Source organism: Mesoplodon mirus (genome assembly GCF_964341445.2).
Source record: "Mesoplodon mirus genome assembly, chromosome: 11".
Taxonomy (NCBI): Eukaryota; Metazoa; Chordata; class Mammalia; order Artiodactyla; family Ziphiidae; genus Mesoplodon; species Mesoplodon mirus.
This window is the reverse complement of record NC_138987.1, coordinates 56677120-56704848: the sequence shown is the minus strand read 5'-3', so window position 1 is coordinate 56704848 and position 27729 is coordinate 56677120. Positions and strand designations below refer to the sequence as shown.

Below are 27729 nucleotides of genomic sequence, written 5' to 3'. Positions count from 1 at the left end.
CATCTTTTTTCCTGCTTCATAAAAACAAACACACAGGGACTCAGGAATGCTGCTGGTCTCAACTACGAAGCCCAGGTTAGGGCACTGAAGTCCTGAAGCCCCCAGAGCACATTCCTTCTTTACTGCTGGTTTCTTTTGCTTCCCCCCAGACCCCAGGTCCTGTCACTGTCCTTGTAGCCAGCGTCATTCACACTGACGGCTTGTATGACACCCTGATCTCACAGTTGGACACAAGCATCACAACTGTGTCCCCTCCAAATTCATGCTGACCACACTCTGTCTGCCTACGAGCAGCAGCATTGCTTTCATTGTTTCATTAATTCCTCCCAAACTCCCCTGCAGCCGCTGCTCTAATTCTTTTCACATTTCTCAGAACCCCATGCTTCCATCTTTCTGAATATTCTTTTCCCTTTAATCCCACACCAATTTCCTCTCCCTAAATCATTTTTTTCAACCAAACCATTCTTCCTGTCTCAGAGAGATGCTCCTCCCTCCTCTCCAACCGGACAGCAGCCTGCTCTCAAATTCACCCTCATCTACCCTCCAGGGATCTAATCTGTGTCCAAATCTCCCTAGCCAACACAATCTTTTCTTAGCCTCCATTCTTAGCCTCCCAGGCCTATATAAAGATGTCTCAGTATCCTCTATTATTAAAAAATAAAAATAAAGTAAAAGAAATAAGTACTCCTTTGAACCGGACCCTTGTTCTTTAATTCATTTTTCCCAACTTCAAACTAAGAAGCCTATACAGACTCATTGTTTCTGTGTCCTCATCACTTTTTAATGTAGCCTCTGGTCCAGCCACAGGACTGGAACTGACTAATCCAATCATCTGTATTCCCCCCATCTAATTCTCCTAACCTCTCTGTAGCTTTAACATAGTTGAGTATTTACCTCCATAAAAGCCACTTACTACGCACCCCAGTACACCTCCTATTTCTGCGATCACCTCTGGCAGCCTGGATGACTCTTCTTTCTCCTCTAGCTTCCTAAATACAGGCATTCCCCCTTAGCTTCATTTTTTACTTTCCCTTTCAAAGATGTGACTCACCCTCATGAACCTCATGAAGATGATGCTCAAATCCTCCAACCGCTCCAAGATATAATTCACCATTTCTAACTGCCCGTTGAACAGTCTCCCTGAATGTCCTGCCAGTGCCACAGATTCCATCATGTCCAAAATTATATTCATCATCATCTCCCCAAACCAGCACCTCAGGTATTTCTACGTATAACATAAACATTCTCCCATTACCCCAAATTAAAATCTGGGCCATATTTGACTCTGCTGTTACCTACTTCCTCACATATTACCTTTCTTCCCCTCAATGTTTTACAATAAGGAAAGTAAAGACGAATAAGACATGATTTCCAGCCTCTGGGAAGGATAAACAGAAATGTAAGGGGGGACTTCCCTGGTGGTGCAGTGGTTAAGAATCCACCTTACAATGCAGGGGACATGGGTTCGATCCAGGTTCGATCCCTGGTCGGGGAGCTAAGATCCCACATGCCGTGGAGAGACTAAGCCCATGCACCACAACTACTGAGCTCATGCACCTCAACTAGAGAGCCCGCGTGCTGCAAACTACAGAGCCCATGCGCCCTGGAGCCTATGCGCCACAACTAGAGATAGAAAACCCACACATCACAACTAGAGAAGCTCATGCAGCACAACTAAGAGCCCATGTGCTGCAACAAAAGTTCCCGCATGCCTCAACAAAGATCCCTCATGCCACAACCAATACCAGCCATAAATAAATAAATAAATAAATAATAAATCTTAAAAAAAAAAAAAAAAAAAAAAGGAAAGAAATGTAAGGGAACACAGGCATTACCAAAGACAAACAAGCAGGATGCTGAGGTTGGGGGGGCATAGAGGGACAAAGGGAAGAGGAGATGCATTAGGAGGGGAATTTGATAAGCTGTAACTTGTACGAGTCAGAATGAAAGTTCCATCCCCTTAGCCTCACTAGACCAAAATAATAACAGCACACATCCTGAATAATTAAATGTATACCTCACTTTAGGAAAATTCAACATATAAGTTTTGACCGAATGAATATAAATTAGGCAACTGATGATTCTCATTATACATGGATTTCCTTTAAATAATAACTGTCCTAATGAATTTAAAATATCAACAGGATTTCCTCAGGAATTCCCTGGCGGTCCAGTGGTTAGGGCTCTGCTTCCACTGCAGGGGGGATCCAGGTTTGATCCCTGGTCGGGCAAGGAAGATCCCACATGCTGCGCGGTGTGGCACGGCCAAGGGAAAAAAAAAAAAAAAAAAATATATATATATATATGATATATATATGATATCTCTCTATATATATGATATCTACATATATAGATATACATATATATATATGAGAGAGAGAGAGATATATGATTTTTTCTTCATACATTTTCCTAAACCATACTCACAGGTCTCCTCAGGAATTAAGAGCTGGAAAGAACTAGATTCCCTCATCTAGCCACTTCATCTCCCAGAGGCCAAGAAAGGTTAAATGATTTGCCTGAGGTCACAAAGCTTGTAAATAGCAGAAACGGGACCAGAACCCAGTGACCTTTTCCCTGTTACCTCACTCACTGCCTCTGACATGCCTCATCTCAGAATGCTTTCCCAGTTGATTCCCATAAAAGGCAACAAAAATGATAATCTGTAAAGAGGGTCCAGACGTCAGGTCTCTTTCAAAAGTCTTCAACATGTTCTCTTAGACACACACACACACACAACATAAATTCCAGGAAAATAGGGATCTGGCTATAACTTAGTTCTCTGTAAAAGTGAGAAATAGGTCCTCAGCTTGTTGATGCCAAATTGAACTGAAGACTCTCTTGTCCCCTAGGTTCTCCCCCAAATGCTGATAAAGTCATTCTTCTTCCCCCAAATAAAGGCCTAACTGGAGTTCTAACTATTCAACTAATGGCTAAAAAACTTAGAATTGGGGGGAATGAGGTGGAGGCACATAGGGCTTCCCCTCATTCCCCATCAGAACTGGGATTGCTTGCAGCAAGGGTCCCCAACCCCCGGGCTGCTGACTGCTTCTGGTCCACGGCCTGTTAGGAACCGGGACGCAAGCAGGAGGTGAGGGGTGGGCAAGCGAGCGAAGCTTCCTCTGCTGCTCCCCGTCGCCCCCATTCCACCTGAACCCTCCCCCCACCCCATCTGTGGAAAAATTGTCTTCCACGAAACCAGTCCCTGGTGCCAGAAAGATTGGGGACCACTGGCTTAGAGAAAATGAATTCTAAGTACTGAGCCAACTGAGACGATACCAAGTTCCAATTAGTATGTCTTAGTCAACCTCTGATTTCACCTCCTGTCAAGAGAAAAAAAGGTACTTCTCTCCATCTCCAAAAATTGACAGGTGCTTTTTACACCATAAACCTGCCTTCCCTGATAGGGCAGTTAAATAAGTGATTAGAATTTGCAACTTGTTCTAAGCAAAACCCCTTTAACTCTTAGAATCAGATCCCTTTCTGAAAGATCCTCTGCTCATTTTATTTTTTTTATTTTTTATTTTTTTGCGGTACGCGGGCCTCTCACTGTTGTGGCCTCTCCCGCCGCGGAGCACAGGCTCCGGACGCACAGGCTCAGCGGCCATGGCTCACGGGCCTAGCCGCTCCGCGGTATGTGGGATCTTCCCGGGGCAAGAACCCGTGTCCCCTGCATCGGCAGGTGGACTCTCAACCACTGCGCCACCAGGTAAGCCCCCTCTGCTCATTTTATAGGGAACGTGTTTTAACATGTGAGAAATCCAAGAACAGAAGTAGCCAGGACTCAAGTTCAACTCTAACCTGTCTCATACTGCTTAGCTGTCAGAGACTGATTTGCAATAATGGCCATTAAGGTTAACAGCAAAAGATAAAATCAAAATTTGCTTCCCTGGGTTATTTAATTTCAACGAAAGTCTAAAAGACTAAAAGACCCATCCTTACTACTCTAGTTTCCCTTTCAGAAAGTTTCTGAGAAGTAAGTAGTCTTGAACTCGAATAGACTGAAAATAGAGAATTCTGAACAAGTGAAACTATATTACTAAACAATTGCTAATTAAAATGGACACTTTAATATTCTTTAAATTAATTCTAGCTAAAGCCTGATGTAGTAAATAAATATGGTCATGTCTTGTTTTTTATGACTCACTCTCATATCCTTTCTCACTACTACCTGTGCTTCTAAACAGACAAATCATTTCAGATAACAGGTTTGTCAAAAGTTGGGAAAGCAGTTTCCTATCAAATGAATCAGAAATAAATCACTGGAAAACCAGCCTGGTTAGAACCAGAAGAGTTACTAACAATGAGTGACTCTACTTCCCTCAAGGCTCAGGTTTCAGTTCATTTTATCTCAAAGAGGAAAGACCGAGCTTCATGCACTGCCTCTCCTCCCACTTCCCCATGATCCAAGGACAGTCTCCTGCTGACAGAAGGTTCCTGGGGCAGGGTGAGATGGCGTGCACAGTGTGTGCGGATCCCTCCTCCCAGCTCCCAGCCGCTCCCTGCATTCCCGTCTGAAACTTGAGACCTCTTGTCTCACCTACTTACTCATCCCTTGGGCGCATCCTTACCTCATCTACCCTTTATATCACTGACCACAACCTTGTGTGTGCCTACAATTACCTGTCTGTGACTCTCCCCACAAGCATAGCTGCTTAAATAGGGGTGGCTTTTTTGTATATCTTCACAAAATGTTTTCCAAGGATACACACATGATACTCATGCTTAATTTATTTTTAACTCAGAGAATACTCATAAGACCATCAGGAGAGAACTTCCTCAACTTCCTCCTCCACCATCTGTAAACATCTGCCTCTGCTCCCATCCGTTCCTCCTTTCCTTCAGTTTCAGCAGAAAAGGAGCCACTCCTGGTACCCTGGATAGTCACTCCAGAGGGGCTTGGAATCTCAAACTTTCCTGACTCATGGAGACCATGTTCCATCACATCCTTTCTCCTCTAGACCTTCAAACCTTCCTCTCCAAGACCTCTTACTCTTCCACCCTACAAATGAACATGCTCAAGTCTCTCCCATCTTAACATAACTCATTAATTCAGCCACCAAATATTTATTGAGCACCTACTAGGTGCCAGGAGCTCTCTTCTACCCTGGAGATATAGCAGCAAATAAAACGAAGTTCCTGCCCTCGTGCAACTGACTTTCCAGTGGGAGAGAAAGAGGAGGTGAATGTATAAGCATCCTAGCTACGGTTCTCGCCTCCACTTCACAGAGCCAGGCTCGCAAGAGCAGCGCGTGCAGCCTGCCTCTACTTCCTCTCCCGCCTTGGATGCCTCACCCTCTGTGGACAGGTTTGCAGTCCCCACCCCCAACAGCACTGAAACAGCTCAAGCAAAGGTCACCAGCAGTGGCCTCCTCCACCCGTAAATCTGGACGGCATTTCCCAGTCTACTCTTAAACTCTCTTGCAGCGACAGGCACTTCTTGGAATTCCCTGCTGCTTTGCTCTTCTCCTCCCTCTATGGCCACACATACCTCTGACAGTTTCTCAGGTTCCTTTCCTTCAGCCTCCCCCCCCTTAAATGGCAGCACTTCCAGAGCTCTCTGTTTAGCCTCCTCTCACTCGCTGTGCTCCCCTCAGACCACCTCAGTCATGCCCCTGGGCCTCACTGCCAGTGATGGCCACTCAGGAAAACTGAAGGTGTGTCGTCAGGACAGGCCTTTCTAAAGAGCTCCACGCACACAGAGCCAACTGCCTGCTACGCACCTTCACCCGCATGGCCCAAAGACCCCTCCTATTCAGGAACACTGAATTTATCTCCTCCCGTACTCCAAACTGTTCTTCTGCTATTCCTTGTACTGGAAGATGGTGCCCTCTTTGCCTCAAGATGCTAAGCCAGAAATTTAAGTTTCTTAGGCGTCAACTTAGGTTCTTCCAACACATCACACGCTCTCCTCTTCTACACGAGTCTCATCGATTCTATCTCCTTAAATACCTCTTTTCATTCCCTCTTCCCCAATCCCACTGCAGAGGCCACCAGCTCATTTCAGTAGCCACCTTATAACTCTCCCTGTCCTGTCTTGCCCTCTTGCCCTGTTCTTATCTACTTAAGATATTTCACATTGTATTCTATATGAATGGTGACCCTTGACTGTGTGACACAGGAGCCTGAAACCATCCTCCTCTAGGCTGATCTCCACCAAATACCGATGTCATCCACTCCTGCTTACAATTCCTCAATGATTCCCTATGACCTATATGGGTGCTCTTTAAACTTTCACCTGAAGAAAGTGATGGGGGGGATGCAGGGTCTAGAAGGGGCACAGCCTGAAGAAGCCAGCAACTAAGGCAAAATGTACTATTTTTTAATTTAAAATGTTACAATTATATTTTATCTTGGATTTTAAATCCTGTATTATAATATATTCATGTCTTAATATAGCAATAATTTCCCCCAGATTCAATTAAATGGATACCCCAAGAAGATGTACCATGTTTATCCTACAGTTTTAAGTGCCCTGGCACATTTCCTACTGAGAAGCAAGAACCTACAAGATAAAATTTAAGATTCTAAGACCTACCCACCTGTCCAGGCTTATTGGACCTACTGAGCTTACTCTTATGCTCTAGAAATGACTACTAAATCATCGTTCATCGTAATTCCTCCAACATACTCCAGTGATTCACAAACCCATGTCTTTCTCCAAACCTAAACTATCCTCCTCCCTGGTCTGTCCTCCCACCAAACTCCTATTCAACTGATGACTCTGAGCCTGAGTGATACTCCTCCCCAGAAACAACACAGGTATATGAACGCCCTTCCCCTGAGCACCCTCAGTATTTGTACATGCCTTCCTTATGGCATTTATTATGCAATAAAGATACTGTTTACAATATCTTATCTCTGCAAAAAACTACTGTCAGGGACTTCCTGGCTGGGCACTGTTCTAATCACTGTATTTTTATGTATTAACTAATTTAATTCTCACATCAATCCTACAAGGTTGATAGCATTCTTAGCCACATTTTATAGGTAAGTAAACAAACAACTAAAACTGACTGGGGGGCTTTCCCGGTGGCGCAGTGGTTGAGAGTCCACCTGCCGATGCAGGGGACACGGGTTCGTGCCCCAGTCCGGGAAGATCCCACATGCCGCGGAGCGGCTGGGCCCGTGAGCCATGGCCGCTGGGCCTGCGCGTCTGGAGCCTGTGCTCCGCAACGGGAGAGGCCACAACAGTGAGAGGCCCGCGTACTGCAAGAAAAAGAAAAAAAAAACTTACTGGGGCGGGGTGGTGGGGGCGGGGGAAGGCAGGAAAGAATCTCCACCTCTAATGAAAAACTCTTTTTTCTACAATTGTAAGGAAAAGTTAGAAGATAATCAAATCAAATTCAGAATTCTGAGCAATTTACTACTTCTGGCAATGGTGGTCTCTGGTTGATAAACATATAACACTTTAGTCTTGTTTTCAACATGATAATCATCTAAATCATATTTCTTTCAACCATTGCTGAAATAGGATAATCTTAATTATTAAGATGTTTCACAAGTTCTATTTCTCAGCCACAAAGATAAACTTCAAGTTGATGACAGAATAATAAATAAATGGGTTATTTGAGATTTTTATTATATTTATCCTATGCGTAAAATTACAATAAATTTAGTGTCTGAACAACATGTTGGACACAGGTACTCAAAGAGGCACCTGAGAGAAAACATTAGGACCTAAAATAAAAGTGTTTTATGCATACAGGTAGACATATTATGGGTGGCCTATGAATGCCCTCAGAAGTCTAGCTGGCCACACAATTTGCATAAACTACAATAAACTGTCCAGAGGTGTGACAGTTCAACAAACCAAATATTTACCATATGGCTAAATATTTCACTTCCCTGGTTTTCCAACATTTTGGAAAAGATGTAATGTGGCCAAGAAAAGATGTTGAAAAACCAAACATGGGAAATATTTAGTTTTTCCCAACCAGGACTGACCCGTTAAACCAAAACGAGGTTGCTTACACTATCTATTCTACAGAAAACCTCACCCAATGAGCTTACACCTCAGATCAGATCCTGTGAGTAATACAGTTGGTCCAGGTAGAGGAAAAGGGGATCGACACACAGGCAAGTACAAGACAACCCAGAAGTGGACATCCCTCCATGCGGAGAGCAGAGGCACGCTGCGGCCTGGCTCCAGCTCTGGCTCTCATGCAAGTGCTCTACCAGGCCTGGCACTGCATCTCTATACACTTCTGCATAATAAATAGCAGCTGAACTGAAATGTATGAGCCATACAGCCAGGTAGGCTGATAAAATGGAAGGCTGTCACATACCACCCAACTGTAAAAGTCACATGGAAAATCAGAGCGTGCAGATAAGCAGGTGAAGGAAACAGAGGAAAAACAAACATGAGAAACTAACCAAATGCCAGGAAACATCATGGGCCCCTGAGTTCCAGCCCTGGCCAGCTTCCACCGGGGTCCCTGTCCCTTCCCAGCAGAGGCCCTGGGACAGAGCCGGCATTTCTTTACTCTGTAAAGCTATCACCATCGAAGGAATCCTGTTGGAATCTTCTCCCTGCAAAGTCCATCTATTCGAGAACAAGTGTCTACTGAGTGTCTTCTATTCTAGGTCCTGGCATCCAGCAGGCAGCAAGGCAGCAAGGCCTCTCACAGAACTAACATTTTACTGGAATCAGATAATAAATACATGAACAAGATCATTTCAAATGGTGGTATTAAACAGAAAAAAAAAAAAAAGATGAGGCTTCCCTGGTGGTGCAGTGGTTGAGAATCTGCCTGCCAGTGCAGGGGACGTGGGTTCAAGCCCTGGTCCAGGAAGATACCACATGCAACGGAGCAACTAAGCCTGTGTGCCACAACTACTAAGTCTGCGCTCTAGAGCCCGCAAGCCACAACTACTGAAGCCCACTGGCCACAACTACTGAAGCCCTCACACCTAGAGCCTGTGCTCCACAAGAGAAGCCATCACAATGAGAAGCCTATGCACCATAACGAAGAGTAGCCTTGCTCACCACAACTAGAGAAAGGCGGCGCACAGCAACGAAGACCCAACACAGCCATAAATAACTAACTAAATAAATAAATAATCACTTTGACTTCAAAATAAACAAATAAAAAGATGAGATGGAGAAAGTGGGGAGGAGCTGCTCATTTAAACTCAGCAGTCAGGGAAGGTATCTCTGAGAAGGTCACTTCTGAGCTGAGACAGAAAGGAGGCAAAGTTGCCAGCCAAGCACAGCACTTGGAGCACAGCATTCTCAGCAGAAGAAAAGCAAAGAACAAGGCCTGGAGGCAGGAACACGCATGGTGAGTTCAAAGGAGAGAAGAAGCCTCACCATCCTCAGGTTTCTCTTCGAGTGCCATCTTATGATGAAGTCATCCTTGACTCCCTACTTTAAATTATATTCACTGACCGGCCCCAGTATTCTCTATTGCTCTTCATGATTTTTCTCCACTGAAATTTTTACCATCTGACAGGCAATATAAATTAGTCATTAATTTCTGTCTATTGCTACAGAATGTAAGCCCCTTAAGGGCAGGGATTTTTGTTATTTTAATCACTGCTGTATTGCCTGTACCTATGTGGCATAAAGTAGGCACTCAGTATACAGTAGCTAAATAAATAAAAAGGAAAAGAAAAGAGAAAGGGAGGGAGGCAGAGAAAGAAGGAAGAGAGGAAAGGAATGAGAGGGAAAGAAGAAGAGAGGGAGGAAAAGAGAAAGGAGGGAAAGAAGAGTCAGCCAGTGTGGCTGAAGCAAAGTAGATGGGGGAACAGGAGTGCTGGCCTTGCAGACCATGGAACAGGAACTGGAATTCTATTTTACTTTTTTTTTTAATTTTAATTTTATTTATTTTTGGCTCCATTGGGTCTTCCTTGCTGCACGCAGGCTTTCTCTAGTTGCAGCGAGTGGAGGCTACTCTTTGTTGCAGTGTACGGGCTTCTCATTGCGGTGGCTTCTCTTGTTGCAGAGCACGGGCTCCAGGTGCGCGGGCTTCAGCTGTTGCAGCGTGTGGGCTCAGTAGTTGTGGCTCGTGGGCTCTAGAGCACAGGCTCAGTAGTTGTGGTGCGCAGGCTCAGTAGTTGTGGCTCGCAGGGTTAGTTGCTCCGCAGCATGTGGGATCTTCCTGGACCAGGGATCAAACCCGTGTCCCCTGAATTGGCAGGTGGATTCTTAACCACTGCGCCACCAGTGAAGTCCCTGGAATTTTATTTAAAAGACAGAAGTCCGGGCCTCCCTGGTGGCGCAGTGGTTGAGAGTCCGCCTGCCGATGCAGGGGATACGGGTTCGTGCCCCGGTCTGGGAGGATCCCATATGCCGCGGAGCGGCTGGGCCCGTGAGCCATGGCCACTGGGCCTGCGCATCCGGAGCCTGTGCTCCGCAACGGGAGAGGCCACAACAGTGAGAGGCCCGCATACCGCAAAAAAAAAAAAAAAAAAAAAAAGACAGAAGTCCACTGAAGGAAATTCAATGGCAGGGAAGTGACATGATCTAATTTGTATTTTACAGAGCTGACCGTAGCCGCCATGTGGAAAATAGGTTAGAGAGAAAAAAGCAGGGACACTAGATAAGGCACTATGAAGCTACAGATGAGGCAACAGAGGCAAGGTGATGATCGGCAGTCATCAATGATGGAGAGAAGCAGATGCAAGGGTATTTCTCAAGGTAGCACCACAAAGACTTACTGATGGACTAGATATGGGCCGTTGGATTGAAGAAAAGAGAGGAATCAAGAATGTGTTGGTTATCAATTTATTGCTTCTCAGCTCCAAATCTCCCCTTCATTGCCTGCTCTGTGAAAATTAAGGTGAACCCTTTAAATATTTTTCCTTTGCCAGATGCCACAATATTAAGCTTTGTTTGTAGAGGCACTGGAAAGACACTGCAGGAGGAATGGTTCCAGTGTGCTCCTCTTGGCAGGATAAATAGAGTATCAAGGATAAATACAATATCAGTATTTGTGATGTCCTATGGAGCCCTGGCCAACTTATTTTAATATCTTTTTTTAATTTGAGACAATTGGAAAGAAAGCTAGTCTAAACCTGCAAAACCTTCATGTTTTTATAATTATGTTTCTTACATATACAAGGATTGGGGTACTTTATTGTTTGTTTGTTTGTTTGTTTTTTGCGGTACACAGGCCTCTCACTGCTGTGGCCTCTCCCGCTGCGGAGCACAGGCTCCGGACGTGCAGGCCCAGCGGCCATGGCCCACGGGCCCAGCTGCTCTGCAGCATGTGGGATCCTCCCGGACCGGGGCACGGACCCACATCCCCCGCACTGGCAGGCGGACTCTCAACCACTGCGCCACCAGGGAAGCCCCAAGGGTACTTTATTGTTTGCTCATCCTTATTCACATGCTGATACCACACTGCTCTGAGTATGATCATTTTAGAATCTGTTTCAATACATGGTAAAGCAAGGACCACCTCACTATTCTGTGCCTAAATTTTCTTGGCTATTCTAAAACATTTATTCTTCTATCTGAACACAGATTGTTTTACCTATTTCCCCACCCCCAAAAGAATTCTCCACTGGAGTTGTAATTAATTTCCATTAAATTTACATATATTTAGTTTTCCCATCTAGGAACATGGTATATATTTCCATTTTTTTCAGATCATCCTTAATCTTTTACAATTTTCTTCACACAGAACCTGTGCCTTTCTTGTGATAATTTCCCTTAAGCATTTTACAATTTTTTTTAGCACTATTATAAATGAAGTATTCTTCTCCTCACAAAGGCAGTTCATTGCCATACTTCCCCTGCCAACATCTCAATGATACCAAAGAATGCTTTTAGTTCCCACTCACCCGCACACTACCCTGTCCCGCGATGTCCAAGTTTTGCTGGAATCATTTAGAATATTTCTTTCAGACAGCAAGGTTTTCTCTTTCAATATATGTCTTCAATTTCAAAGATCCTTACTTAGCATTTATATTACACACATTCCTTGTCACTCTCAATATATGTAATTATATTGATATATATATTATATGTAACATAGAGTAACAATAATATATGATACATATATATTTCAAAGTCCATTGTCTATCACTGTTTCCTCTCCTCTTCCTACTTTGGAAGGAGGAGAGGAAATATTATTTGTTTGATTAGAGTATACTGTCCAGATTAGAGTCTATGGGTGATACAATGTGAATCCTTGCACACCCACACAAAGCTTTCTTTTCCCTGAACGGTGAATAGTATCTAGACTGCCTATAAGATTTTTGGAGTGGACCTTTTCTCTAAATAGTCTGCTTCTTACACTAACACTATAGTGCTGCAAATGAGAACAGTCTGTTTTGTGGTAGTTTTACCTTTTTCTTTTGTATCTTTATCTTCTTTTGAATCTTTCTAACCTTTTCTTTACTTTTGAATCTTTATCTTTCTATCTAGGAACTTACTTGTAAGATTTTTTTTTTCTTTATCACTGAATTCAAGAATTTTATCAGAATATGCCTAGGTTTGTGCCTTTTCTCATCGATCTTGCCTGGAACACAGTGAACTCATTCAATCTTCAGTCTTTTTCAATCCGCAATCTTTTTTTGGCTCAGGGAATTTTTCTTCTATTACTTATTCCTCCTTCTAACATTCTTGTTATCTGCATTTTTGGTTTCCTGGATCTATCCTCCAAGTCCTTCGACTTTCATGAGTTCCCATTCCAACTCTTAGTATTTCTGTTCTAAGCTTTGAAATTGTTATTTTACTTGAACTGAGTTTTAAAAAAAGAGGGCAGCAGAGATGTGCTCAAACTGCCATTTTCCCAGAATCATTTCAAATGGGGTTGTTTAAATGCTATCTTATCACTCAAGTATAAAATAGTCTCTAAGTGCTCACTCAAAAGACAATTACTTTAAATTAATATTTTTAAAGCCCAAACAGCTATTTGTTGAGAAGTTACTAGACTGAAAGCTCCTTGAGAGCAGGGTATCTGCCTTCTATACATCTCTCAACCTCTCAATAGATCTTGTAAATAAATGTGCTCAATACATCTTTACTGATATATTGATATGTTTAGCACCTTACAAGTTCCCAAAGGTAGAAGACCTTGTCATTACAGTCACAAAATCTAAAGTCTAACTGAGGAGGCAAAAATAACATAAACAAAACAAATAAACAGCTGTCAGTTAAGTGTTAAACTGTTACTGAATACAATAGCCTAAAAATAGAAGAGATTAATAAGGACTAAAGTAGTCAGTTGGTTTCATGATGAAAGGACATCAACCAGGCAGTGAAACCACAGGTAAATTTTACTAGGAGAAAAGGTAGTCCTGACAAAGAAAATAGTTGCTGCAAAGGCATAGAGATGAGAATGAGCCAGTCAGGAAAAAGAGTGAGGAAACCAGTCTGACTGTAAAAGAAGAGTCTGTCAGATACTACTAAGGAAATAAGAATAGATAAGGAGGTTGATGACAAGAGTCTAGATTCATTCACTGGTTGAATAAGTACTGAAAAGCACTTATGCTGAAGAATGCTGCATGCTGTCCTCAAGCAGCTTACAAAGGGAGATGAGAATATTTATGCAAATGATCATATAATAACTTTAAGGTCATTTGAAAAATAACTATAATATAGGAGTAACATTAGAGATTAGACCTCAGAGAACCAACAAATGAGGAAGTTGTCTTTTTTTTAACAGGAAGTTCTCTTCTAGGACTTCCCTTGGTCTCCTTGAAGAAAACGATAAGCAAAGAACCATGGGAGGAAAACTCACAAATGCTTTTGCTACACATTCAATTTAAAAATGAAAGTTTCGGGCTTCCCTGGTGGCGCAGTGGTTGACAGTCTGTCTGCCGATGCGGGGGACACGGGTTCGTGTCCCGGTCCGGGAGGATCCCCCATGCCGCGGAGTGGCTGGGCCCGTGAGCCATGCCGCTGGGCCTGCGCGTCCGGAGCCTGTGCTCCGCAACGGGAGAGGTCACAACAGTGAGAGGCCAGCATACCGCAAAAAAAAAAAAAAAAAAGAAAAGAAAGTTTCTCCAAACCGGAAAGGAAGTCCAATAAAGTAAGAATAACAACTCTTGGGACTTCCCTAGCGATCCAGTGGTTAAAACTCTGCATTTCCACTGCAGGGGGCACGGGTTCAATCCCTGGTCAGGGAACTAAGATCCCGCATGCCACGCAATGCGGCCAAAAAAAGAATGACAACTCTTTACAATTTTAAGACAGGAAAAGAATTGTAACTATGTATGGTGGCAGATGTTAATGAGATTTATTGAGGTGATCATTTCCCAACATACAGAAATATCAAATCATTATGTCATACTCCGGAAACTAATATAACACTGTATGTCAATTATACCTTGATTAAAAAAAAAAAATTTAAGACAGCCTGCTTGCCTCAGTCACAGATTTACTAAGCAAGAAACTATCAGAAACTTCTCCTCACAATTCCTGATGGGTTCATTTTCATTTTTTATTTTTTATATTTTTGGCTGTGTTGGGTCTTCGCTGCTGCACGTGGGCTTTTCTCTGGTTGCGCCGAGCAGAGGTTACTCTTCGTTGCGGGCGAGGGCTTCTCACTGAGGTCGCTTCTCTTGTTGCAGAGCATGGGCTCTAGGTGCATGGGCTTCAGTAGTTGTGGCACGTGGGCTCAGTAGTTGTGGCTCACAGGCTTACTTGCTCCGCAGCACGTGGGATCTTCCCAGACCAGGGCTCGAACCCGTGTCCCCTGCATTGGCAGGCGGATTCTCAACCACTGCGCCACCAGGGAAGCCCCTAGGTTCATTTTTAAAAAGGAGATTCAGTGATAAGACTGGCCAGCACTGTAATGCATTCATGCCTGACCTGAATTAAAACCCACAAGGTTCCAGTTTATGAATAAATTGAAACATAACCCAAACATAACCTTGAAACAAGGTCCTTAAAAAGAAAGAAAAAAATCCTACAGCTGCTTTAGTTTACCCGTAAAAGCAAGAGTCCTCTGAAAAAGAAAAGGAGATATGAGAGCGCTATTCTCTGACAAAAAATAACTCCAAGAAAAATCAAGTAAAGTAAATGTCATTTACAGAAATATCTACATTAATTTAAACATTAATTTTTAAATTAAACATTAAATATCCTAAGGAAAAAACAAAACAAACAAAAAACTCTTTCTGAACCAGAATGTAACCACAATACTCTATCTGTAGCCCAGAAGCTCAAGTCCAGGGCACAGCAAGGACCTTTCAAAGATGCCAGACCTGTGCATTTTCATTTAGGGCTGTCCTGTGTAGCATCCAACATATTTTCCTTCTGGATTTTCCCCTTTCAGCTTCTCATCAACCCCATTCAATTCAAGGAAGAAAAATTAATTTCACATCAAAATATAAGTACATAAAATTATCTCTTACTTTACAGATACAGAGTCTTAAAGGATTTTACCCAATATCTTTTGCTCTTTTTAGAAAAAAAGAAGTCACACCCTTCCAGAAGTCAAGCTGATATAAATGAAATCCTCCAAATATATGTTGGAGTGCTGGTTCTGGAAAAGCAAGGTCAAAAATAACCAACCTCACTCCAATTGCTATCCATTTCTCTTAGAATAGGATAGAACATTCCCATTCTTTTCTCTCCAGGGTGCCCTACCTCCAAAACTCCAAAGACAGAAGCTGTATCCTAAGAAAAGTGGGGCCCGATAGTTAAGATGGAAAAGAATTTTGCTGAAATTACTTGAAACATGATTCAGGGAGATGGAGGCAGTGTGGAAACACCGTGGGGTTTGGAGCCAAGTTGAGGTGGGTTCCAACCCCAGCACACTTTACTTTCAGGCTTCACGTTCCTTAACAAGTCTCTACAGGATGGAAATGACACACCTATCTTTAGGAGTTGTTAGGATTAGAAGCACGCTTCAGAGACTTGTCCAAGATCATACAGTAAGCAGCAGAAACAGCTCTAACTGATTCAAGTGTGTTCTCTCCCCTTTGCCATTCCCTTCAGAACGTTACTGTTCCTGGTAGGGAAAAAGGGAAAGATCAGGTCATGTGTGATGGGCAGGATCTGGCACACCCTTTGTTCCACTCAAGGTTCAGTTGCTTTTTGCTAGCTCAGTTCCCTCATCATCATGATAATAGCAGCAATTTATTCAGCACCTACTTACTGGTCAGGCAGGATATATAAAGTGCTAAGCACAGGGCCTGTTACATAATAAGCACTCAATAATTGATGGCTACTTATACAGAGATCTTAACTTCTTAAGAGAGCTTAGGAAAGGCTGTCTTCTTACAGGAAATTGAGTGGAACAGAAGTTAAAGAGACAGAAAAAGGGGAAGAACATGCCAGAGTGGGCATTTCTCAGAGAAAGGCAACATGTACAAAGGCATGGAAGTGAAAAAACACCAGGCATTCAGGGAAATACAAGTCATTCGGCATGGCTAGAGAAGACAGCAACAACATGGAAGGCGCGGGAAGCGGGGCTAAAAAGGCAGGCAGGTCTTGTTACACAAAGGATGCCTGGAATTTATCCTGTGGATAGGGGAAGCCAGTGAAAATTTTTCAACAGGGAAAAGGACACAATTAGATCTGTGTTTCAGAATGATCATTCCATTACAGAATAGAGAAGGATGAACTGAAGAGAGAAGAGAATGAAGGTGGGCAGACGAGTTAGGAGACTACTGTAATGGTCTCAGCAAAAGACGGCAAGAGCTTAAACCAAGGCTGAAACAATGTGAATGGAGGGGAGGAAGCAGAATCAACAGAACTTAGTGACCCGTTAGAAGTTAAGGATGACCCCCAAGTATTTGCGGAGCAGAAACAAGGAGTACAGTTTTGGACCTACTAAGTTACAGCTGTCTGGGGAGAATCAATGGGATGTCTGGAGCAGAGAGGAGGCAGGGCTAGAGATACAGACTAGGCAGTCATCTCCCAGCCTTGACAGCTGAGGCCCTGGGCATAGATGAGATCATTCAGCAAGTGTCTGTGAAGTGAGATGAAGGCTAATGACAGATACCAGGAACACCCACACCAGGAGGAAGAAAGAGAAAAAGAAGCCCAAGGGAGAGCAGAAGGAATAGGTAGGGAGCTGGAAGGAAATCATACCATAAAAGCTAAGGAAGGAGGGAGTTTTATAAAGATATTGGTCCACAGTATCCAATGCTGCAGAGAAAGATGCAGAGAAAGATGTGGGTACTTTTCAGTCTGAAATCAGAAGTCACTGGTGGCCTTGGAGACATTTTTTTCAGAGGCTTGATGAGACAGAAGCAACGGACTGAGGAGTGAGCAAAGGTAAGAAACAAAATAAAGGAGATGTAGGCTCTACTTTCTAGGATCTATGAGAGGGAGTGAACGCTAGCACACGAAAGCAAATAGGTTCCAATACAAGATCGCGGGAAGATACTCTTCTTAAGATGGGAGAAACTTCAGCGTATCTATAGGCTGAAGGGAGGGGGCCAAGAGCCAAGTGTCAAGTGAGAGGCTAAAGATGAGAGGAAAAAACAAAGACAAAAGACTACAAATGAATAGATGGATCAATAAAGTTAAGATCCCAAGATCCCAGAAGAGGAGAAGGGATGAGGACTGAGATCACAGTCACAGGGACACACTGCAGAACAGGAGGGGGATAGCTCTTCCCCTGAGAAAAGAAGGAAAGAGGATAAGGGTGGGAACTGACATAGGTAAGTTTGTGAGTGTTGAGGACGGATGCTGAGGGAGTCTGGCTTTCCATACAAGCTAGTAAGAATGAAGAGTGGTCATACACAGATTGGGCTCTGGCTTCACAGTCCTCTTTGAGAAACTGATGAAAGCTGGACTCTGCTCCCCAAAAAGGCACAGAAGCACTCACACTCAAAATTCTACACACGGCTTTAGAGTGTCCAGGTCCACTAAAGCCAACCCATGTATCCAAAGATTCTGTCAGCTGTGATGCTATAAAATTCCAAAGAAACGGCCTTTCAGAAAATATTTTGTTCACAGAAGAGCATCCACAAGGGAAGGCAACTTATTCATTATAAACACAAATATACGAAAACTCTTACTTAAATGTCCATGACATAGTCCAAAAAAAGTTGGACTAGACTTCCCTGGTGGCGCAGTGATTAAGAATGAGCCTGCCAATGAAGGGGACACGGGTTCGAGCCCTGGTCCGGGAAGATTCCACATGCCATGGAGCAACTAAGCCCGTGTGCCACAACTACTGAGCCTGCGCTCTAGAGCCCGCACGCCACAACTACTGAAGCTGCGCACCTAGAGCCCGTGCTCTGCAACAAGAGAAGCCACCGCAATGAGGTGCCCACGCACCACAACGAAGAGTCGCCCCCGCTCACCACAACTAGAGAAAGCCCGCACACAGCAACGAAGACCCAACGCAGCCAAAAATAAATAAATAAATAAATATTTTTAAAAATAAAAAATAAAATAAAGACAATGAGTGACAGAGCCTTGGTTTTAGCAACGCCTTTAGATAAAAATAGTATTTTTAAAAGATAAAAGATCAATCTAGAGCTGACCCTTAGGTCTGAAGATAAAGGACTGAACAAGGCTGGTGGTAAATGCAACTTAAAGGAAAAATGGATGCAAAAAAACTTTTGAACGAGGAGCCAAAGGGAGTTGTTCACTAAGGACAAATGGGGGAAAAGGGAGAGTCAAAAACCATGTGAAGGGGCTTCCCTGGTGGCGCAGTGGTTCAGAGTCCACCTGACGATGCAGGGGACACGGGTTCGTGCCCCGGTCCGGGAGGATCCCACATACCGTGGAGCGGCTGGGCCCGTGAGCCATGGCCGCTGAGCCTGCGCGTCCGGAGCCTGTGCTCCGCAACGGGAGAGGCCACAACAGTGAGAGGCCCGCGTACCAAAAAAAACCCAAAAAACAAAACAAACAAACAAAAAAAACATGTGAAGGTTGAGCACCCACATGTACCTTTTCATACATAGCTTGAAGATGCTTGAGTCTAAGAAACCATGCTGAGCCATTTGCCGGAACCTACAGGCTTAGAAATGCACACATGCCAGATGCCTATGTGAAACAAACCAGCTACTCTTTTCTGCTCTAGTCAACTGCTTGCACTGACCCAACACGTGTTGAACTAGGGTAGAGGGTGCCGACAGGAGCAACTGACGGAGGAGTCAAGTATTACTTGCAAAAAAGAATTACACTAATTGATTCCATTCATCACTTCATATGTAATCATATTCTGCTAAGTAACACAAGATATTAAAAACAGCCAAGTCACTAGGCATCCATTCACTATCAGAAACAATAAAGATTACACATACCAAGCACTTACTACACGCACACACCACACTCAGCTGTTCTCCTACGATCTCATTTTAAACCTCCTTACAACCCTAATAAGGTTGTCCTTCCTTTTTTAAGAACTGAAGAACTAAAACCAGGGAGGTTAGGCAGTCCATCCAAGGTCACAGGGCTAAGTGACAACCAGGACTTGGACCCAAGCCCACCAGATGCCAAAACCCGTGCTCCTCAAATGATCATACAACCCCACCCCTTGTGCCAAAATCAAATCCCCAAAACAGAGACTTTGCTTCAATTAAAATCTGAGGTGAACAAAAATTTATTGCACTCCTAAAACAATACAAGAAAGAAATTGTTGAGCAGTTGTTTAAAGGACTTAAAGAATGACCTCTGTAGGAGCTGACATGGAGGTGAAATGAAAAACAATTTAAATATTTACAAAATCTATGACTGGCAAAAATGATATAAACTGTAAATGCTATAAGGTTTGGAGAAAGAGACCTCACAGTGTTCAGGGGCAGGTTTAGAAAAAAGGTAGAACTTCAACTAACTCTTAAAGAACTGTGAGAAATGGTGCAGACAAGCAGGAAGGAGTGTTTCAAAGATCATTCCCGATTACTCATGAGAGAGAACCATGAAGAACTATAATCATTAAAATACAAATACATGTGAAAGCCATTTTTAGCCAATCATCTGAACTTTCAACCCTGAGGTGCTAATCCTCACAAAGGCCAGGAAAGAAAGCAGCCACCAAGGGCTGGGCTGAGAGTGAAGGGTTAAAGATTTCTCTTATTCAAAAATCCAGGGACTTCCCTGGTAGAGCAGTGGTTAAGAATCTGCCTGTCAAAGCAGGGGACACAGGTTCGTGCCCTGGTCCAGGAAGATCCCACACGCCGCGGAGCAACTAAGCCCATGAGCCACAGCTACTGAACCTGCGCTCTAGAGCCTGCGAGCCACAACTACTGAGCCCACGTGCCACAACTACTGAAGCCCGCGCACCTAGAGCCCAAACTCCGCAACAGGAGAAGCCACCGCAGTGAGAAGCCCACACGCCACAAGGAAGACACAACGCAGCCATAAATAAATAAATAGATAAATAAATGTATTAAAAAAAATCCAGCTCAGTGTTATGGACTGTCCCAACAAGATTAATTTTTCAAAATACATAGAACTAGGGTGTCTAAACAAGCGCTATCCTTTACAGTAAAGTGAATCATTCTTCCAATGAATTTGTCTGTCACTACTCTTCTGGAACTACCCTCAAAACCAGTTTACCGTCATTCTAATTTTTTGACAGTCACAAATAAAACACATTTATAATCACTCTAATTTTTTCATTCACAGCTAGTTTGGACTCCAGAAGAACATCAACCAGCTTTTCTCTACTTGACACCAAGTAACCTATAAAATGAAACTCTACCCTCAAAGAATTAAAATTTGACACTATGAGGATTTTCAAAGGAATGTGTCACAGGCTCTGACAAGCAATTCCTAAAGATGAGTTCCAACACAAGGCGGGTATAGCCCACCAAAAATATAGATATGCAACTTTCAGAGAATAAATCACTTAGATAATGCCCAGTTTTGGTTTTTCAAAAACCCACACACCTGCTTTCCTTAATACTCCTAACACTAGGAATGACAACTGCTTAGACATAATTTTCTGATAAAGGTGTTTCTTATGAATTAATGACTATGCTACTTATTTGGGGGGGAAATGGCCCACTTTCCCATTATAAGTAAAGTAAGAAGGAGTTACCAGTTTTCTGGTGGCTTAATTCCAATTGCCCACTTTGAACACTGTGAAATACAATCTCAATTCAGCATCTCCCCCTTTTCCTCTTCAACTCCCCTACCTCTGCCCAACTCCTAAAGAGGATTCACTTCAACTCCTAGGAAGCAGCTGTCTCTTTCCCCTCCACCTTCAAGGTGGACCTGTACCACTCTTTGAGGATCCTGAGATACGTGATGAAATAGACAGGAGAAAGGGAGGATGTGACTGGGTTTGTTGTGTTTGTGGTCAGAGAAGTGTTCAAACAAGAAAAGGGAGGGTCCCTTCCTGTAAGTGTTATTTTATCTTAAATACCTTTCCAGTTGTCATCTTGGGACTGTTTTCAGGCACTGAAAGACTTGCACCCCTTCTAATTTGCCACAGACTGCCTTCTTTCCTTCACACTTATGACAACTTCACGAGCTAAATCACAGCCCTCTCTAACAGCATCCAGTTTTGTATTTAAGGTTCTCTGCTGTTCCTTTTTCACAACAACAAAGTAGACAGCTTCCTCTTTTCTTAGAAGGCAGTTTCTGTACAGAACCCTCATAGACTGTTTTGTCTCATGGACTGTTTTGTTGGTATTTTTAAGTGATTTCCATACCGGACTCAGAGCTCCTTGAAAGCTAACACAGTACCATGCTCACCTCTGTATCCCTAGCACATAGTAAGCAGAAAATAAATGTCTGCTGAATCAAATAAGTGAACGATAGATTTAAAAGAGATTTCAGAAAGAGAATCAACAAGGCTCTTTGGAATTGTGGCATACAACTATTTCGTAGCATTTGCTCAGAGTAAAAATTAGAGTTAATAGCTTGTGCAATAACCGTAAAGATATTTAAATCGTTCGATGGTAACAGATGCCATAATTACATGTCAGCTTAAGATAACACACTTATTAGTGAGCAACTTTAGACAAAATACTTAACCTTTTTGAGTGTTAGTTTTCCCTTCTGTTAAACCAAAACAACAACAAAAAACTATTAACAGGTGTTAATAACATCTGTTCTACCTAATCACAAAGTTGCAGTGAGACTCAAATGACACAATGCATAAGATCATGACACAAATACAATGAATTATCAGACAGATTTAAACAAATTCCCCTCATTAGTGTTATTTTATGTGCATACACTTGACTAAAACATATGACTCAAGTTCAGACAACAGAGCTTATTACCAAATACATAATAAGTGTAATAATACGTGTGAATCATGAAAAAATTTTCAGTTATGGGAATACTTGCAGAAACGTCCTGCCTATTCAATTAGTCTACAGAAAAGCTTATGATTAGGTGTCAGTTCAATATTAAATGATTCTCTGGACAGTGCTGGGCTGTTCTTTTTGGTGCAAAAGCAGGCGGCTTTATGCACCAAGTCCATGGTGATCTGCCTGAATGAAGCACCAGCCACAGCACTGGGTTCTGCAACGCACTCTGCGGCACACAGCCCAGGGTGGCGCAACCTGCGTTCCAGCGCAGAGCTGGCTCATCTGCGACCAGAGCCTGCAGCTGAAAATACAGGGGCGAGTACAAAGAAAATTCTTTAATGGCATACAGCTCAGATGATCGCTATAATTAGGACCAACTACAGCCTGAACCTAAAAAAATGAATAAAATGGAGGAATGAGTGCACCAAAGCCAACAACACACAATGAACACACAGTTAAAAGCACCTTTTTTTTTCCAGAAGAAAAAAGTACTTTTGTCAGAGCAGTAACTGTAGAGAAAATTTTAAACAAACAAAGGTCCCTTCAAAATATGGTACAGGCATCACAAATAGCATGCTATAGATTTGGGGTTTGTTGGTGGTTTCAACTTCACTTGAATTCCTAAAAATGTCTACCTACTCCTCCAGTCAACCATCCTCTGTACTTTAAGCAAGAGAGACAGACAGATGGCCAAGATGCTGACACCGCAGGTTCGAGGTTTTTCAATTATATTTTTTCCCGTTTTCCATTGCTAAAAGAGATGAAATACAGGATAATGTAGTATAAACCTTTAAGAAACCAATTCAAACTCAGTTACACGCCAAAGCAAAACAACCCTGCATCAGAAAACAAACCATGCACTTGTCCTTAAAAATGCTGAAGGCTTGGCAATACAGTTTGTAGGAGTTTCACGCTTTCTTGAAGGAGACAAAGGTGAGCTAATCAGTGTGAGTCCTAGAAATAGTTCCTTGGAATCATCTCTAGAAACACCCAAAGAAGTAAACGATAAAAATGGAAGCAGATATATCAAGAATAAAGAGCTTCCAGGATTTCCCTCTCCATGTAAAAGCTATCAACTCCTATTTTTAATCTCATTCTGATGCAAACATCCAGCCAAACTTCTCTTCTTCTGGCTAATCAAAGATAGCTGATGTGATACTAAAAAGTAACTTTTAAAAGTCTGACTTGAATGAAAGTCATCACGGATTGAATGACAATGCTTTAGTCCAGAAGAATGAGGTTTTTGGGGAGGCAGAACCAAGATGGCAATGCCCTAAACATTTCACAGAAACAAACTCACCCACCACAACTGATTCTGGGGACTGGCCAAAGAGTAACTTCCCAACTGGTTAACTGAAAAAAAATATGTTGATAATTAAGTGCAAATGAAAACAGCACCTCCCTATACATTGGGAAAACCTAACAGGGTTATTAAAAATAATTATTTCCCTCCATGCCCAACTGGCTTTATAACACTCAAATCTACTTCTGGTTTTTCATTGTAAAGGATTGCGGGGTGGGAGAGAGAATGCCTTGATAAGTAAACAAAAAGTCAGAACTCTCCTGGGAACTTATCACATTCTTCTTTTCCAACCAACAATTTTTAATCCCCTTGAAAAATGCTAGCGAAGAGGGCCTTTGGCAAAGAACTCAATAAAAATATGCAACTCTGGGGACACCACCACAGTACTGACATCAAGCTTGGAGAAAATGCTGCTTTTGTCTCAGAGGCAGCCTGTGATAAAAACAGGAACTTTGTGGAGAACTGATCACAACTGCACAAGAAGCCTGATCACATGCCCACAACAGAGCAACGTTTCTCTCATTGTTGTCCAGGGACTTCTCTAATAATAGTGGCTCGACTTATTCCATTCTTTTAATTCTCAATACCAATCCAACCCTCCTAGTAACAATCCATTAACAAAAGAAAGACGGTGCCGGCCAGGATTTGCATGTAACCGGTAGCCACCTCTCTCCTTCCCTCTTCAAAGACTGCAAAAGGTGATCAGATGCGGACAATTCAGCCCGAATACAGGCACCAGGAAAAAAACCCTTATGACAAAGGTGTTCTAAAAGCAGCCCTGTGTGTCTCTCTGTGTTAATGCCACTTCTTCTGGCCTCCCTAGGACCCTCTACGGCCCACCCCGCTTCTATCTCTCTCCTGTCACTGGGGAGGCATCTCGCATTGTTAAAAAAGGAAGAAGAAATGCTGGCGGATTTCCCCTGTCTTTCTCTTTTTCTGAAGGGGGGGAAGGGGAGATGAAACAGGCTAGGGCCCTCCCCTGGAAAAGGGTAGAGGAGGACAGGAGAAAGCTGTCAGCCACCCTGCTGGCGGCCTCACCCCCGCCCCGCCCCCACCGTGCCCCGGCGCCCGGGCAGAAGCCTGAAGCGGGAGGACACAGCTTTGTCTCGGGTTTTGGGGGGCAGGGAGCGCAGAAGCAGCCCGGGCCTGGGGAGGACCTCTCCTCCAAGCCTCTGCTCACCCCCTCCCAGGGAACACAATGAATCACACGGAAACCCACTTCCCGGGGTGAGAGAAGAGAAACGACCCTTCAGAGCCCGGGCCAGATTTCCGGCACCCTCCTCCACTCTGCCCGCACGGCCACCAGGGCGCGCGGCGGGGACCTGGTCTCCCCTCGCCGTGATCCGCAGCGGCGCCCGGGCGCCCGCTCCCCCGCCCGTCTCCTACCCTCCGAGAGCTCCAGCTCCAGCTCCGCCAGCTGCGCCCGCACTTCGGGCGGCAGCGCCGCCACCGCAGCCGGCGAGGGTTCCAGGCCTCGCTCCGCCATCCCGGCTCTGTCAGCCACACTCCGGAAAACAACCGAGGGGACCGAAAGAGGGACGGACTGACGCGAGCCCACACCCCTGCTACAGGATCCGGCTGCGGCCGCCAAGCGCCGCCAGCACCTCCGCTGCCGCCGCCGCCATGAGCAAGGGTCACGTGAGCGCGGCAGCCCCGCCCCCGGGCTGAGGCTGCACCGCCTCCGAAGCCGAGTCAGGCCTGAGCACTCGCGGTCTGATGGCGCCCTCTAATGGGAGCCTCCTGAAACGACGAGTACAAGCCCGCCGCCCCGATTTCTCCAACGCGAAATACGCTAACGGTGTTGATGTCCACCGGGACACGTAGCCTTTACTTTTTATGAACTCACGACCACGCAGTTTTCAGGGGCCCCAGGCCTTGCTTTTTCCAGTTCTCTTCGCTTAGTAGTGTATCCCTTTGTCTTGTCACTTCTTCCGTTTCCCCCTGATTGACATCTCCGATTCATAAAGATTTGAACTCAGGCCAGTTCTTTCACTGTGGCTTCCCGATTGCATTTACCAGGAGCTCTTTTTTTTCTATTTCAGTTCTAGCATTTAAGACAGAGGAGGGAGAATCTGCCTCCCCCTTCCTAGACGTCTAACCACTTACAGGAGAACTTCGTCTTCTTTATCTTTTTATCCTCCTCGGTGTATGACTTAATAGGTGTTCCAAAAGTATTAATATTTTAATTCAGTATAAGGATCCACACATGTGTGTGTTTTTACCAGGAACTACTGGGGCAGATGCCTTAAACTGTCATTCATAGTCTTTCTTTAGTAGTATTGAATCTTTTTTTAAACGCCAAAAGTTCCCTGCAGAATTAAAGGGAATTCCAGTGTTTTTCCTTCCCTTCCATTCTGATCCAAAATTGGTCTGTTGAGAGTAAGGCCTCAGCATCTGTTCTTTAGTAGTTCCCAGACAGTATTATATCATTCATGGGCTGGAAGGGAAAAAAAATTTTTTTTTTAGGTTGAGGAAAGAATTTCAGCTTAAAAAAGGAGTGTAATATCATGGCTGACTGGGAAGTAGACTTTGAAATTTCCGTTTAACTGCAACAATGTAAGGAGAATCTATGGGAATATATGTCTGTATGTCTTCTGGCTTACATGAGGACTATGGCAGTTGTTTGTTTGTTTGTTTATTTATTTTTGCGGTACGCGGGCCTCTCACTGTTGTGGCCTCTCCCGTTGCAGAGCACAGGCTCCGGACGTGCAGGCTCAGCAGCCATGGCTCATGGGCCCAGCCGCTCCGCGGCATGTGGGATCAGCAGGCGGACTCTCAACCACTGCGCCACCAGGGAAGCCCGGCAGTTTTAAAATTTTATTTTATCTATTAAATTATGGCTACGTTGCGTGTTCATTGCTGAGCGCGGGCTTTCTCCAGTTGCGGTGAGCGGGGGCTACTCTTCTTTGCGGTGCACGGGCTTCTGGTTGCGGTGGCTTCTTTTGCTGCGGAGCTCGGGCTCTAGGCGCGTGGGCTTCAGTAGTTGTGGTGCACGGGCTCAGCAGTTGTGGCTCGCGGGGTCTGGAGCACAGGCTCAGGTGTGGCGCACGGGCTTAGTTGCTCCGCGGCATGTGGGATCTTCCTGGACCAGGGCTCGAACCCGTGTCCCCTGCACTGGCAGGTGTATTCTTAACCACTGCGCCACCAGGGAAGCCCTTAAATAAGACATTTTTAAAGGAAATAAAAAATTTATGAGGATAAGGAAAATTTGAACACTAGATATTTAGGAATTATTGTCATATTTTTACATAAGGTAATGACATTGTGATATATAACTTTAAAATAGTACTTTTTAATGGGAAAACATACTCAAATATTTATGGATGAAATGGTATGCCTGAGATTTGCTTCATAATAACCCAGTGTAAGGTGGGGTGAGAAGAAGGTAGAGGTATATCTGAAGTAATATTGGCTGAGATCATAGAAGGAGTTGGGTGGTGGAAATATTCAGCTTGATTATACTATTCTACTTTTGTATATATTTTTAAATTTCCATAAATAAACATTTTTTAAGTACAGAGAAATATTTCTGCAGATCATAACTTCGTAACTGTATCTTTTTCTATTTTTTCTAATATTGATATATATGTAAGAGAATGGGTACTTTAAAACATGAATCTACAAAGCAATCTTTACTAAAAGTTTCATAATTATAACAGTTGAAAAACTGGAAATATTGTCTACCCAGAAATCAAAGAGAATCAACTAAAATACTATCATTCACTCATTCGTTCATTCAAACATACTGAGTTAAGGTAACATGTTAGGAACTGTCTAGGTGCTAGGAATACAGTGTTTGAAAAAGGTGTATACTCTCACGGAGCTTAGTTTAGTTCTATCAGAATTATTATTAGTTTTATGAAGTGGCTTAAGATTAGGCCAACATATAAAAATAAATAACTTTCCTGTCTTACAGCAATAGGCAATTCAAAGAAAAATCCATTCGGTCGCAGCAAAATATAAGTAGGAATAAACCTAACAAGAAATGTGTACGATTTATATGAAGAAAACTGTAAACCTAAATAATAGTCACCTATTCCCAGATGGGAAGACACAATATCATAAGGCTATCAATACTCCAAAAATTAATCTATAAAAGTTAATGCAGGGTTTCCCTGGTGGCGCAGTGGTTGAGAGTCCGCCTGCCGATGCAGGGGACACGGGTTCGTGCCCCGGTCCGGGAAGATCTCACATGTAGCGGAGCGGCTAGGCCCATGAGCCATGGCCGCTGAGCCTGCGCGTCCGGAGCCTGTGCTCCGCAACGGGAGAGGCCACAACAGTGAGAGGCCCGCGTACTG

At 43.6% G+C, this 27729-nt stretch overlaps 1 protein-coding gene across 5 annotated transcripts in view; it reads right to left on the bottom strand.

Annotated features, from left to right (window-relative positions):
• The window catches only part of DIP2B (disco interacting protein 2 homolog B), a 237535-nt gene extending 212471 nt beyond the window's left edge, over positions 1-25064 (bottom strand). For 4 of the 5 annotated variants that reach the window (XM_082635169.1, XM_082635168.1, XM_082635171.1 and 1 more), the window contains exon 1: positions 24818-25006. In XM_082635169.1, coding sequence (XP_082491295.1) covers positions 24818-24917 — 100 coding nt within the window. In that variant the 5' untranslated portion in view covers positions 24918-25006. Of the gene's footprint in view, positions 1-24817 lie in introns of all 5 variants that reach the window. The other variant, XM_082635172.1, reaches the window with a different exon arrangement.
• Between the last annotated feature and the right edge of the window lie 2665 nt (positions 25065-27729).